The sequence below is a fragment of the Protomyctophum bolini genome (assembly GCF_963924005.1).
Source record: "Protomyctophum bolini genome assembly, chromosome: 23".
In the NCBI taxonomy this organism is placed as follows: domain Eukaryota; kingdom Metazoa; phylum Chordata; class Actinopteri; order Myctophiformes; family Myctophidae; genus Protomyctophum; species Protomyctophum bolini.
The window spans coordinates 18,258,829-18,273,717 of NC_137884.1; the positions used below are offsets into that span (position 1 = coordinate 18,258,829).

General features: G+C 44.0%; 1 protein-coding gene across 3 annotated transcripts in view; it reads right to left on the bottom strand.

Annotated features, from left to right (window-relative positions):
- Window positions 1–14,889, bottom strand: part of usp6nl (USP6 N-terminal like) — an 86,911-nt gene that overhangs the window by 25,772 nt on the left and 46,250 nt on the right. For all 3 annotated transcript variants that reach the window (XM_080756895.1, XM_080756893.1, XM_080756894.1), the window contains 2 exons: window positions 6,975–7,048; window positions 1,645–1,724 (listed from right to left, as the gene is read on the bottom strand). In XM_080756895.1, the coding sequence (XP_080613021.1) occupies window positions 1,645–1,724; window positions 6,975–7,048 (154 nt within the window). The remainder of the gene's footprint in view (window positions 1–1,644; window positions 1,725–6,974; window positions 7,049–14,889) is intronic.

Genomic DNA, 14,889 nt, shown 5'->3' on the forward strand with positions numbered 1-14,889 from the left:
TCAACACTGACACTCTGGACAACATCACTGGTGAATGATCCTGGTGTAAATGTTGCATCACCTCCCGTCTCCTCTCCAGGCTCTTTGTGACGACTAGTGGTGGAAAGCAACCAAGTACTTAACCCATTTTGACCTGGGAACGATTCTATAAATGTCTTCTAAATCCTGACAGTTTTCTGAAAAAGCTATGTTTCTATGTCAGTCGTTCTTCGATTTTTCAAAAATAGCAGACCTACAAGCTCGTAGCGCGCCACTCGGTGGCGCGTTATGAGCATTGTGAGCTTGTAGATCGCCTACAAGTATTTCTGCACTGCCGTATCCTGTCCTTTTTTTACTTCAACATTTGAGTACTTTTTCCACCACTGGTGAGGACAGTTGGTAACCAAATGGACCCTGATATAATAGATCTTTAACTCTTGATACCGTAAGATGAAACCAAATGGACCCGTATGGGTCCATTTGGTTTCATTTTACGGTATCAAGAGTTAAATCATTGTTACACATCTGCAATACTTCATTTACCCGAAGTCTACACAATTAGAGAACGTAGAAGGATTGTTGTTTTGATAAACGTTTTGCCAAGAGCAAGGAATCGTAGACAAAGTCTTATCCAACGACACCAAAATATTCTTTGGTTTTGGATAATGCTTTTCTAGACTGTCCTGTGAGCCAGACCTTGGTTTTGCCCTTGTCTTTTGCACTCTGGAACTCTGTCAGTACACATCGATCAAACACAAAAAAGCTAAAAAATAAAAGAAAATGTATGAATTTTATATAGACTTACAGTAGATAGCATTTTATATAGACTTAGATAGCATTTTATATAGACTTAGATAGCATTTTATGTAGACTTGGATAGGATTTTACGTAGACATAGCACTATATAGTATATATGCATAGTTCCATTATAGATATTCCACTGTTACGTTCTTAGCTTACGTATGATCCATGATAACTACTACGTGTATATGATGTATTGTCATGTTTTTTGTTCTTGCTTAATGTAAATCACTCTGAATTAAGAGTGTCTGCTAAATGCCTAAATTGTAAATTGTGTCATCTACAGATTGGTTAAAATAACGATTCATTTCATTAAAAAAAAAATCCAGACTCAGATTTTTTTTAAGGGCGGTATTTTGCTTCTCGGCTCAGCACATAACCTTGAGGACGTCTGTCTTTACCAATCAAATAACACTTCATGGCTGTTTTTTCCCCCTGTCTTTCTCTCTCCATCTCTCTCTAAGCCGCCTCCTTAGAGCATGGTTTATGTCCGTGTTTCAGCACTGGAGCTCCAACACTGATGCCCTGTGATTGTGGCTAACCCAGCAGCTTCCTGCCTACATGTGCCAGCCTATATATATATAACACTTTAGCACACTGCTGTTTAAGAGCCTCGCAGGCTCCCTGCGAGGCTCTGCCAAAGCCACACACACACACACACACACACACACACACACACACACGCGCACACACACACCCGCACACACAGATCTTTAAGGTCTTGACTCTTTCATTCTCTCTCTTCTCCAAGTGGTGCTATACTGTTCAAACTGCTTTGAAGGTTATTAAGTTAGTTATCAGAAAGAATAGCTTGTGGTTCTAGTGCGTGCGTGCGTGCGTGTGTGCGTGCCCTTGAGTCCTTACTGGCGGAAGCCGAATCGGTCGACGACTTTGTACAGCTGATAGTTGGTGTCCTCCCAGGGCTCCACAATAGCCTCCTTTCCCTGAAATGAAAAAAAAGCAAGTGGACGAAACCGTGAATAACAATAAACCAGAAATGTGTGCATTCTAAACAAATATCCATCCATACATCCATCCAACAAATATGTGCGTTCTAAAGGGCTTTCCTGTGGGGACATTTGGACGAGTACGAGAGCACAAACAACTAACCCTCCCCCGGCACCCATACACACAAAACAATCTACAGTAAATTCTGATAGAGGCAATTGCATCACGTCACCTATGCTGCTCAGGAGCAGATTCACCAGATTGGTGAATTACAGATGTGTCACGACTCTCATGCCCTCGACAGTGTGTGTGTGTGTGTGTGTGTGTGTGTGTGTGTGTGTGTACGTGAGAGAGAGATAAAGTGAAAGTGTGTGTGTGTGGTGTCTGCTAAACAGTTGTGAAATGAACAGCCATGCAGGTGCCACCTGCATCACCACCTGACCCCGGGCCTCCCAAGTGAATTCAACACGACGGCTGCAGTAAAAAAATGGGAAACCCACTTCTAGAGAGACTGGTGGAGGATTATGTAGCCTCGGGCAGATTTTACACTTACTGCAAATAGCAGATCTACAAGCTCACAACGCGTCGCGACTCCGCTATTTTCAGCATGCAACAGAGTGTAAAATGACTTGCACTGGATCTCTTGTCCACTAGTCCTTTCCTAACATCTACTACTTTTGATTTGTTGACGAAATCGACAGTATATTTAGTCATATTTTTTGTCATCATGGCTTAGTTTTGATTTAGTTTTGATTGAGTTTTTGTCCGTGAAAAAAGGTAGTCGACGAACATTTTTAATCTTAGTTTTAGTCTAGGCTTGACAACTCAGATCACAAGCGAAAGGCAGAGAGAGTCGTGTTGCAGTGCAGTGTCGTGTAGCCTTGATTTATTGATAAATGGTGAATGGGTAAATGGTGCATTTATGTACTGTAGCACCAAAGCGATTCACATAGATTGTGCATTACATTCACCCATTCAAAACACCAATGGCGGTGGGAACCATGCAAGGCACCAACCTGCACATCGGGAGCAATTAGGGGTTGAGAGTCTTGCTCAAGGACACTTCGACACCAACTCTGGGGGAGTCCCACAGGGATCGAACTGGGAACCTCGCATTCTAATCCGACCGCTCTACCTGCCAATCTGTGTTGATTTCGTCGACTAATACCATGACGACTAAAACTATGACTAAATATACTGTCGATTTTGTCAACAAATAAAAACTAGACTAAAATGTCAGGAAGGGACTAGTGGACAAGAGATCCAGTATAAGTCATTTTACACTTTGTTTTAGTCGACTAAAATCGTATGATATTTAGTCAACTAAAACTAGACTTAACACCAAAACATTCCGGGTGACTAAAATGTGACTGAAGCTAAATGAAAACTATTCAAGAGACTATGACTAAAACTAAAATAGAAATCCGCTGCCAAAAACAACACTGCAATCTACTCTCCTGAACCACTGCCGCATTGCTGAACCAATACAAGGACTTGATCGGTCCTTCATTATTGGAAAGGATATCAGGATTCAGAGTATAGTGTTTCAGGGCAGTGTCGTGTGTGTATAGCCTGCCATTTACGTCTGGTGACATCAGAATTGAACGAATGGGCTACAACTTGACCTTGACCTTGAACTGGATGGAAACAATTCCCGAAGCTACATTGCAAAGAACCAATGCAAAGACTTGCCGACGGGCGCGGTCCTTCATATTGGGAAGGTATCGGGGATTCAGGGTTGGTTTTTCGAAGCAGTGAGCATAGGTTTTAATTAGGCATGTAACGATATATAGTATATCGCGATATATCAATATTATATCCCGACGATATGTATCGATTTATTAAAAATAAAAATATATTTTTTTAGGGGGGGCTAGTGTGTGATAAGAAATGTCAGCTGTAATCATATTCCATCATATTCACATGATTTTGGAGAGAAATGAGACAGTAGAGGCCTGGAGAGGGGAGCTGTATATGTGTCTGTGACTGTGCCCAGGTGATGGTCGTTATTGATGCTCATTAATACATCAAGGAAGGCAATTATCTTTGCAATGTAGTTAAATAAAAATTGTGAAAAAAGCTTTGGGGAAAGATAAATCATAACAAACACTTCCCTCCCCTATTTCGTTCACCAATACCGCTGAAACTAACGAAGGCTCTGTTCCATTCTGGTCAAACAAGAGTCAGGGTGCTGCTATTGTGTATGTCGGCTCACTAGAAACACTCGGCTACACCAGTGGGTCTCTCGAAGTGTCCTCGAGTGGGTTCCAAGTGGCCCCGTACGGGTGTGTAACTCAAATTGAACCAAATTGACCCGTAATGGTCCACTTGGTTCCATGTTGTATACTCTCAGAGTTCCACCTGAAAATCCTGAAAATTAACCCATTCTGGACGGGTACCCCTTTCGGTGTTTTAACTAAGCATTATGTTATACTTTAGCTATTGAAAAATAGCAGATCTACAAGCTATAGAGCTATGAGCTTGTAGGTCTGCTATTTTTGAAAAATCATAAAAATGCGGCACAAATCTTTCAATATATATTCTTTTAGGGCGAAGGTTTTTTTTATTTCGACGTCAGGCCTAAAATGGGTTAAAAAAGTTTGAGAACCACGGCACACTAAATGGAACAGAGCCTTGATTAAAATGCTGTATAATCTGCAACACCTGTGAAGAAGTATAGGGAAGCGGCCCGGACGTATATACAGTAGGACGAGTTATTCTGTGTGCAAAAAGAGCCCCATTCCCAGATGTAGAGATCTCTGACCATCTGTCTACGTGGTGAGACCAGTGTGGCGCATCCCGCTCTGAAGTCCAGCTGTCGACGTGATTGATTTCTACACTCCCTCTGCCTACAAACTGCCAGTCCTCAGTCAGAACACACCGGCCCAAACCCAACACGGCTCCCTCAGCAGAGGCAGGCCAGTTAAATAAATACATGTAAATCAAAACACATACTGCACAGTACACAACATCTGGGAAGGATAAAAACTGTTCTCCTGTGTCTGTGTGTGTGTGTGTGTGTGTGCCTGTGCGTGCGTGTGTACATGGCCGCGTAGCATACGCATGTGCACAAAGCTTTCAAGTTAACACACAGGCTGCTTATAAAACACACGTCATCTAGCGGCGGTATACACGCGCCTTTACCCCCCCCCCCCGTTACTCTTTCACAAGTCGTTTGTCATTCCATTTCAACCGTCAGCGTTCGACACAATTAGCAGACGACGTTTTGCCATTGGCAATAAATTCTCACTGATATCGAATGCAGAAAATAATATGCCTACCGTACGTATTGTACAAAGGATAAGAGGTACTTTTTAACCCATTCTGGACGGGAACCCCCTTTTGGTGTTTTAAGCATTATGTTACAGTTTAGCTATTGAAAAATTGCAGATCTACAAGCTCATAGCCGCGGCACCGAGATAGCTTCAGATGGGTGTCGCTGCGCCAAATTGCATAATATGTATGTTTTGGGGTCAAAAGGAACAAACAAACACGACATGAAAATGTTTGAGAACGACATGGGGGTATTTCAGAAAACTGTCTTTAGGATTTAGAAGGCATTTGTAGAATCGTCCTCATGGTTCTAAACGGGTTAATGTCAATGAAAAAGACACGCTTTTGTTACGTGAAATGAAGTTTGCCGGGCCCAAGGTTTGAGAAGTCTGCGGCTGTGATAACCGAGTCCATTAACCCACCCCCCCCCCCCCCCCCAGACAGTAATGATGATACAGATGTGCTTCTGATTGTGTCCGTTCCGCCTCGGTGCACGCCCCCAAAATTAATTCCGCTTACGATCGAGGGCCAACAACATACCACAATTAAACTCTGTCAGCTTGCTGGCCTTCCCTATCCCTCCATCACACCACCACCTCCATCACAGTCAGTTAGGGCAGGGGTTCTCAACGTTTTTGGCCGGGGACCCCCGGAAATGCTTTGGCAATGTCTCTGGACACCCGCCCCACCCCCTCCCGACCCCCAATATAAATGTACTGCTACAATAACCTTAATAATAGAGACAATACACCATAAATAAATACTGAAACCAGATATAATAATCATTAGGGAAGGTGTATGCATGTACTATGTGTACTATATGTGTAAACTCTTTTCCATTCTCCAGCCATTCAGTTGGAAAAATATATTATTATATTATATATTATATTATATTATTATATATCTATATATTTTTTTTAACTCAACCCATGTCTATGGCACTGGTTGTCAAACAGTGGTCCAGGTGTTCCCATGCTAAATTACGGAAAGTTGGTAACCAAATGAACCCCTGAACATCTGCATTACTTAATTTAGTCCAAAAAGTCTACACAATAATAGAGAATGTATAGAAGAATTGTTATTTTGATCAACGTTTGTCCGCCATCTCTCCTAATATGGTACCACATCAATACAGCATGGAAGTGTGGACACATTTTTATCCAACAATAACAACATATTCTCAAAGTCAATATACGACATTATACACATCATACACACACAAAACCACTGGCACCCACATTATACACATCATACACACAGCTAATTATGGTGCTGGCATCATGCTGAGCTTCATCCATCCATTTTCAACCGCTTATCCGTAGTCAGCTCCACAAGAGTGCTCCAGACTTCCCTCTCCAGAGCAACATTAGTGACTTCCTCCTGGGGGATCCCGAAACGTTCCAAGGCCAGTGCAGTCGATGTGTTTCCTCCTCCTCGGTCTGCCCCCGGGGGTCTCCTCCCCCAGTGGGACGTGCCTCAAGGACCTCCCTATAGGGAGACGCCCCAAGAGGCATCCTAACCAGATGCCTGAACCACCTAAGCTCTAAGCTGGCTCCTTTCCAGGCGAAGAAGCAGCGACTCTACTCCGAGTCCCTCTCACATGACTGAACTTCTCACCCTATCTTTAAGGGAGATGCCAGCCACCCCGTCGAAGAAAACTCATTTCGGCCGCTTGTATTCGCGAACTTCACGACCATAGGTGAGAGTAGGAACGAAGATTGCTCGGTAGACAGAAAGCTTTGCCTTCTGGCTCAACTCTCTTTTCGTCACAGCAGTGCGGTACAGCGACTGCTGATCTCCGGCTGATCTCCTTCCCCGTGCTCCCCTCACTTGTGAACTTGAACTCCTTCACCTGGGGGTAATGCCTCATTCCCTAGTACCCAGACTGCACAATCCACCGGTTTCCTGCTGAGAACCTGCTGAGCTTAGGGAGCTAATAGCTAGCTCAACAAACTGAGTGCTTAGTACTATACCTTGTCATATTTGGCGACTATCTCGGCCCTCTCCTGGTCAAGCTTCACCGCTGCGTCCTGCTCAGCGTCAGACGCTGCACAGAAAAATAAATAGAGATAGACAGACAGACAGAGAGAGAGAGAGAGAGAGAGGGAGAGAGAGAAATGTATTTCAATATATAACAATAGTAGAGAAAGACTTCCGCAGACGTAGAGTAGAGGCTTAGGAACAGGTTGCGTAGGCAAATGCACATCAATAATAAAATAGGAAAATACGCCCCCACACACTGTTGATATCATGCCTGTAGGAGGTCAGTATAGTGACCCAACGTTGCCTACTTAACCCATTTAGGCCTGACGTCGAAATAAAAAAAAAATACTTTTAAAAATGTATTGTTTTCTGAAAAACCTCATGTTTTCATATCGGTGGTTCTCAATATTTCATGTCAAGGACCCCAAAAAATATCTGCATTTGGCCGCCGACCCCCCCATCTGAAAATATGTTGTTCCAGGAACCCCTCAGAAGCAAAGATTTGAGTTAAAATGTTCACTCTGTAACTGTAGCCTATATATTCAAAGATCGGCACATTTTCACAAATTTTCTAAAATAGCAGACCTACAAGTTCATAGCGCAGCACCAAGTGCCACGCTATGAACTTGTAGATCTGCTATTTTTTCAATAGCTAAATTATAACATGCTTAAAACACCTAAAAGGGGTTCCCACGCGAAATGGATTAATAAATGTACCAAGCAGATCAACATCGCGCGGGCGTAATTTTCCTATTTTATTAAATATGCAAGGACATACATTTAGATGAATCTCATGCTGTGCTATATATAATACTCTAATACTCAACACAGAGAACACACACGGCGGCACAGACAACGTTTTATGCCACGGGGGAGAAAGACGCAGCTGGAGCTCGTCACTTCGCCACCGTGACCTTTTCAGCGTGACCTCAGTCTGCTGGCAGAGTGAGTGCGTGTGTGTGTGTGTGTGTGTGTGTGTGTGTGTGCGCGGCGAGCGCTTGGGGGTATATACACGTTGCGCATGCAGAGAGGAGCCACTTTGAAATAAAGGCCATTGTAACGGAAAAGACATGATCGCTCCGTATACCAGTGTGACATGGAGAGGGAGAGAAAGAGGCTTTGTGTGTGTGTGTGTGTGTGTGTCAGGGAGAGAGTGAGACTGCCGCCAGGCCAACCAAGAACGAGGAACTACCATAGGCTACGTAATCTGAATGGCGCGCGCGCACACCCCCCCCCCCCCCCCCCCCCATTTATACTACCTCACAGCTTGTAAATCAGTTTCCAAGGTCCCTCCAGTTCAATTGGACAATGTCGGCCGACGACGATGACAGATAAACACGGTCACTCCACACATGGACATGAGCACACACTGCCCCTTCCTCGCCCCCTGGCCCTAAAAGCCGACCACCGATGAGGAAAAGTTGCAAATGCCGGAAAGCATGTTCACAAAGCTGGCACGGACGCCGGCATAAGTGGGGTTAAGTTGTGGAACGCACGGTCACAACGTAATGGAGGGACCACGTGACAAATCATTGATATCTCGTCTCTCTACAAGCACAGTTAAGCTCTGCAGGATGTTATCCAAGGTATTCCGTGGCAATACGCCTGATAACAATAAATCCTCATAGGGAGATATTCCCCCAGGCACATTTTTGAGTGGTCAGGTATAGAGATGAAAAGGGAGATATTTGAGATGATGCATGCATTCCATTTGACTTATCGACAAATCATTTACCGAGCTGCTGGCGGACGAATATGAGGCAGGCAGGCCGAGAAAATAACTTGTGTGCATAATTCATTTGTATCCATTGTTGTACACGCCGGGATGAGTTGAGATAAAACGAAAATGTATACGCAAAGTTTGACCGCAAGTTGTTTGGTAGAATTGGCCATAAGTGTGCTAGGCTGTGATAAGACGCAAACAAAACTAAACCCGTTATTCTTCCAGAGCAGCTTCTCATAAAACGGAGATAGATTCCATAGTCTTCGAGTTGTTAACCAAGTTTTTAATTAAAGCAACGTTTTTGAACACACACACACGCACGCACACACACACACACACACACACACACACACACACACACACACACACACACACACACACACACACACACACACACACACACACACACACACACACACACAGTGTGCCAAGGTTGGCCTCCGGCTGAATGCCAAGAAAACTGAAGTTATCACCTATAATATCCCATCAGAGCATCCACCTCTGACAACAACAGGAGGCACTGCTTTGAAGGAAGTCAATGACTCCAAGTATCTGGGCTCATGGGTCAACTCAACAGAACAAGACCTGAAAGTGAGGAAGGCACTTGCATGGAGGGCCCTAAACGGCATGGCCAGTGTACGGAACTCCAACCTCCCCCGGCAAACCAAACTCAGCTTCTTCTACGCGACGGTAGAGTCTGTTCTCCTATACGGCAGTGAATGCTGGACCTTGAAGCCAACCCTGCAGAAGTCTCTCGACGGGTGCTACACCAGAATGCTGCGTGCAGCACTCAACATCAGTAAGAGCACACATGTTAACAACACAAATCTGTATGATGGAATGCCAAGGGTGAGCCAGAAAATAGCAGCCAGGAGAATGAGACTAGCAGGACACCGCCAAAGACACCAGGAGCTGCCAGCCAGCAAACTAGTGCTGTGGGATCCAACACACGGGCACCAGTCACGAGGACGTCCCACGCTAAAATATGTGGATTTACTCAAGAACGACGCAGGAGCACAAAGTACCAACGAACCGGCCAGATGTATGGAGAACCGGGATGACTGGAAACGACGATGGAGAGCTCGTCTGAGGACGACCTAGAGAGACTGGGCTCAACCTCTGCTCTGCCGAGTTTTCTGTATACAGAATTTGAGAAATAATTCACTTTAGATTCAATACCCATATAACCCGTCACTGACTGTAAATGACATGATCAAGTGATAAATGGTGTCTGAATGGTAGAGTGGCATACTACTCACCGATACCAACATTTTGGGCAGTACTATCGGCAGCTTTTCCCCATAACGTTATTGGTATCGGGAACTAACTCTAAGTCACTTTGTTCCGTCAGCATTGCGGTTCTTATTGGGCAGGAAGTATTTCACCCCACCACAAGTTCTGCGACTTCCTCTCCTGGTATGGCTTCCCCGTTTCTCCTAACCCAGTTCCGCACCAGTGAGGGGTGGGGAGGGGCTAGCACACAGAAGTCAAGGCACACGGCCGGGGAACGTGAAGCACAACGGAGCTGCGCTTATGACTGAAACAACACGAATGAAAACGTCGGCGAAAACAGAAGCCAATTGCTAATTCACAACTACAACTACTACTTTGGTGTTGAAACTTCGAATTTCGCTAACAATTATAAACTTTCACAACGGTATACAAATAACATTTATGAAACGGCTATGCTAAATTGGTCAATATACGGTGAGTAAAATAATATAGCCTTTCCATAGGAGTATCTTTCTTATATTTTTCCAAGACGAATACAGATAAAATCATGAAATGGTATATGGGCTAGTAAAAATGCAATGGAATAAACGGATGATCAAATGCAGGGGTTTTGAGGATTCGACTAACTGTAACTAGGGCCGTCGCCTTGCCCCCCGGGGGGGGGGGGGGGGAATTCCACACACACTGTCCGAACAAATGTGTCCCTTTTGACCCAGGACCGGAATTTTTATGACAGGATGGTGGGACAGTGTGTGACAGTGAAAAGGCACGCCACCATGCCAGAGCACACACACACACACACACACACACACACACACACACACACACACACACACACACACACACACACACACACACACACACACAGTAGGAGAAGAGGCCGGGGGAACGCAGTCAACAGAGCAAACTGACTGGGGCCTGAAAGCTAACAAACAAACAAATAAAAAGTCTTCTGCTGGGAATTCCACCCTGGGGGAGTGGGGGGGGGGCTGCGGTTTCCATAGTGAGATGGAATGGGACTTAAAGAGGAAATGGCGGATTAAGTCTTTATTTTTTTCATTTATTCAGATACTAAATCATAGCCTTAAGAAGTCCGACCTCCTTCACTAGCATATTAGTATTCCACAGGGGGTGGGCTTAAGCTAAATGCAATTAGACCTCTTCCATGCTCATGGAATCACACTGGCATTCCGTGACTTGGTCTGGATGGCTGCATTAGATTTTTAGTGTGTGTGTGTGTGTGTGTGTGTGTGTGTGTGCGTTTGTGTGTGTGTTCTGGGTTTTGTAGAGAATCAACTTTCACGTTTAAGCTTTTTTTATTGGATTTTTAAAGATTTGTTTTAGGCTTTTATTGATAGTTTCAAGTGAAGACTGACAGAAATGAGGGAGAGAGAGAAGGGGAGAGACACGCAGTAAACGGTCGTCATGAACGGGACTCGAACACGCGACGCGCCGTCAGGCCCAGAGCCTATACTGTATATGCGGCATGCGCCTGGACCACTAGGCCAGCGGGAGCCTTTTACACTTAAGCTCGTGGACTGTTTAGAGACGTGCACCCGTGTCTCATGCATAAATTACAAACACTGTCCTTCCTCTGTCTATCTTCCCGTCTTCTCTTAATGTCGGCCTCCTGCTGCGAGGGCTATATCAGCGTCCCGCTAATTTATCCCTCTCCTGTTGTGATTAAAATGTCCCTGTCCGTCCGTCACCCGCCCACCCAGCTGGCTAGCAACCCTGTCCACTGCTTTGCCCTTCAAGCATGCTCTTTAGATCCACTCACCACTCCCCCCCCCCCCTCTCTCTCTCCAATTCAATTCAATGGAGCTTTATTGGCATGATAAAACATACGTTTACATTGCCAAAGCAGAAGTGGAACAAGACAATCAAAATAAAACAATGTATTTACAAATAAATATTGGATATAAATAGGAATCAAATAAAAGGTGTAAAAAGAGCTGTGTTACATTAGCACTTTGGGTAATACTCTCTCTCTCTCTCTCTCTCTCAAGATAATGATATAGTCCTGAACAGTACAGGATGGAGAAGGCGAGACATTTCTAGCATAGAAATGACTCCTTGCTTTATAGGGCTGTCAACCAGTCACAAAGTGACATGTCGTAAGCTTGTAGATCTGCCATGTCTGCATGTATGAACGATGATGATTATTATGCAAATAATATTATTATCTCAAATAGTTGCAATTAGTGATAATTGTAGTAATAATTGTGACAGGCCTAGTCCCTGCCCAGGCATGACATTTAAACACATGGCTTGGTCTGATTCATGGAATGTTTTTTAACGGTACAAGAAAAGTGTCACGCTCTGTGTGTGAGAGATATTTATTATGCCCATGTTTCCACTTCTGTCTTCATCACGGTGCACTGATGAAGATGGAAATCGAAAAGTTGGCACGATAACTTGTTTCTCTAGCATCGAGGATGGATTGGGCGACCGCATGATTTTTCATGCAATTGAAACAGGCCCACACAGCCAACAGTCTGCACCTGCGTCTCTAACCCAGGTGTGCGCTGCGTTCCTCTTAGCTTTTGTTTTTAGTACTATAACCTTTATTCCCTCTTCTGTGTGTTCTAACACAACGTGTGTGTACGTACGTTTGTCTATTTTTCAAGTAATTAAGAGGACAGGACAAAACAACTTTGGACAAGTCCTTTCTCAACTTAAATCCGTTGTTACCATTATTGTTAGGCAGCAAAAACCTTCTCCTCTCCTATCCTATGAGACCTCAATTTTTTTGGAGTGGTGCAGCCCACTCGAATGCACAGCAATGTGTGTCCCTGGCTGACTGGGCCTGTCCGTCTGAGCACGGAAATGGCGTTTGTTGATCACCGAGTGCCATTTGTTGCACAGCTACATCCCCCCCCCCCCCCCCCCCCCCAACAGAATTATTTTCAGGTACCCCCTCATCCTCGCAACACTGATTAGCAATTTTGCAACCTTACATTTAGATGTAGTTGCCATTGGAACTGTATTAAAACTTTTCAAAGTCACAACACATTTTCACAACATGCATTTAGATGCTATCTTAGAATAGATGTAGACCTATATTTGACAGTGCAGAAACATAATTGCCTTCCTTGATGCATCAATTAAGCATCAACGACCATCAGCTGGTCACAGTCACTCAGCCTCTGCAGCGCTGTAACTGAAAGTGACTGCATGGAGTCTGTTTCATTTCTAACCAAAGGCCCCTGAATGATGGAATATGATTAAGGATTACTGTGATTATGGTAAACTCACATAGCAGAGATAGGATCCAACAGGAAGCACGCGCACACTGTTTCTCTGCTCCCAGGAAAATTCTTTATTAAACAATGTTTCGACCCTTGTCTGACGAAGATACCTGACGAAGACCCACGTTGTTTAATAAATAATATTCCTGGGAGCAGAGAAACAGTGTGCGGACATCCCTTCCTTTTCAACTCACATATCACACATACCAAAATTCACTGGCAAAGAAAAAACACATTTTTGAATTGATCTGAATTATTTTGCGGACCCCTGGCTATGCGTCGCAGACCCCCAGGGTGCCGCGGACCGCAGCACGGAACCACTCAGTTCAGACGGCTTCTTTTGTATCAGTGTTGTTTTTGGCAGCAAAGTTAGTTTTAGTCGACTAAATGTCATACGATTTTAGTCGACTAAAATGTGTTTTGAAAGGCCTTGATGTCGTTGTAATGACATATTTTACACTTTGGTTGCATGCTGAAAATAGCAGATATACAATCTGCGACGCATAAAACTGGATCTCTTGTCCACTAGTCCCTTCCTGACATTTTAGTCTAGTTTTTATTTGTTGACGAAATTGTCAGTATATTTAGTCTTAGTTTTAGTCACCATAGATTCTTTTTTATTTAGTTTTTATTTAGTCAGTGAAAAAAGGTAGTAGACAAACATTTTTCGTCTTAGTTTTAGTCGACGAAAAAAACACTGTTTTTTATCTCGCTCTTGTAGCTGCTATCTGCGGAGAAGGAGGAATATTTTTCAGCCAGCCATTTGAGACACCCAACCAGACAGCTACAACCAGCGACAGCCAGCCAGTCAGTCAGTAACTATAACCCCTCAACCCTGCCCTAAACAAAAGCCTGCTTCCACACTTTACACAGCCCATCAGTGAGCAGACTGCCCATGCCCACACACCAATCAAGTGATTATCTTTTGATTCCGTCTACTGGAATCAAAAGGCCCGTGGCTGTTAAGAGCAAGGTGAACATACTCTACACCACATGAGTCCAATGAATACACAAATTCAATTACATCTTGTGGACGATGAAAATGGGAAAATGTAGCTCTGCTGTCACATGTACACTCCACACACACACACACACACACACACACACACACACACACACACAACATGAGCAACAAAAAAAAACTGTGCATGACTGCATGTTGTTGTATGTTATACATATTATATTCTATCTATCACACATGCACGAGTCATAATCAGAGACCGTCTTCTCTGCTAATTCAATTTAGACCCACTATCACTACGCTTCCAAAACAACAATCTGACTCCCAGTCTGGATATTATCATTATTATTAAAAATAAATCACCCAGTGTCAATTATCTAATGTAATCCTGGGCGCTACACTTCCTTTGCCTACCTGGGGGGGGGGGGGTGAGTTTGGGGGGGGGGGGGGGGGGGGCAGCGGACTGACCTCATGCTTCCTTCTATGCATGAGGAGTCCAAGCTGCATCTTTTCACCTGACAGGGGAGAGTTTCCCCGGGCAGACGTAGCGTGTGGAAGGAACACGTTATTCCGACCAGTTCCTTTCCCCTCCATCAGGCTTAATATTAGTCTGGATATTAATGACTAAAAGCTGGGCAATATGGACAAAAAATATATCACAATTTTCTTTCATTATCTCATTAGATATTGTGACAATAATATTGCATTGTGATGACATTTTCCTTTAAGGGAAATTT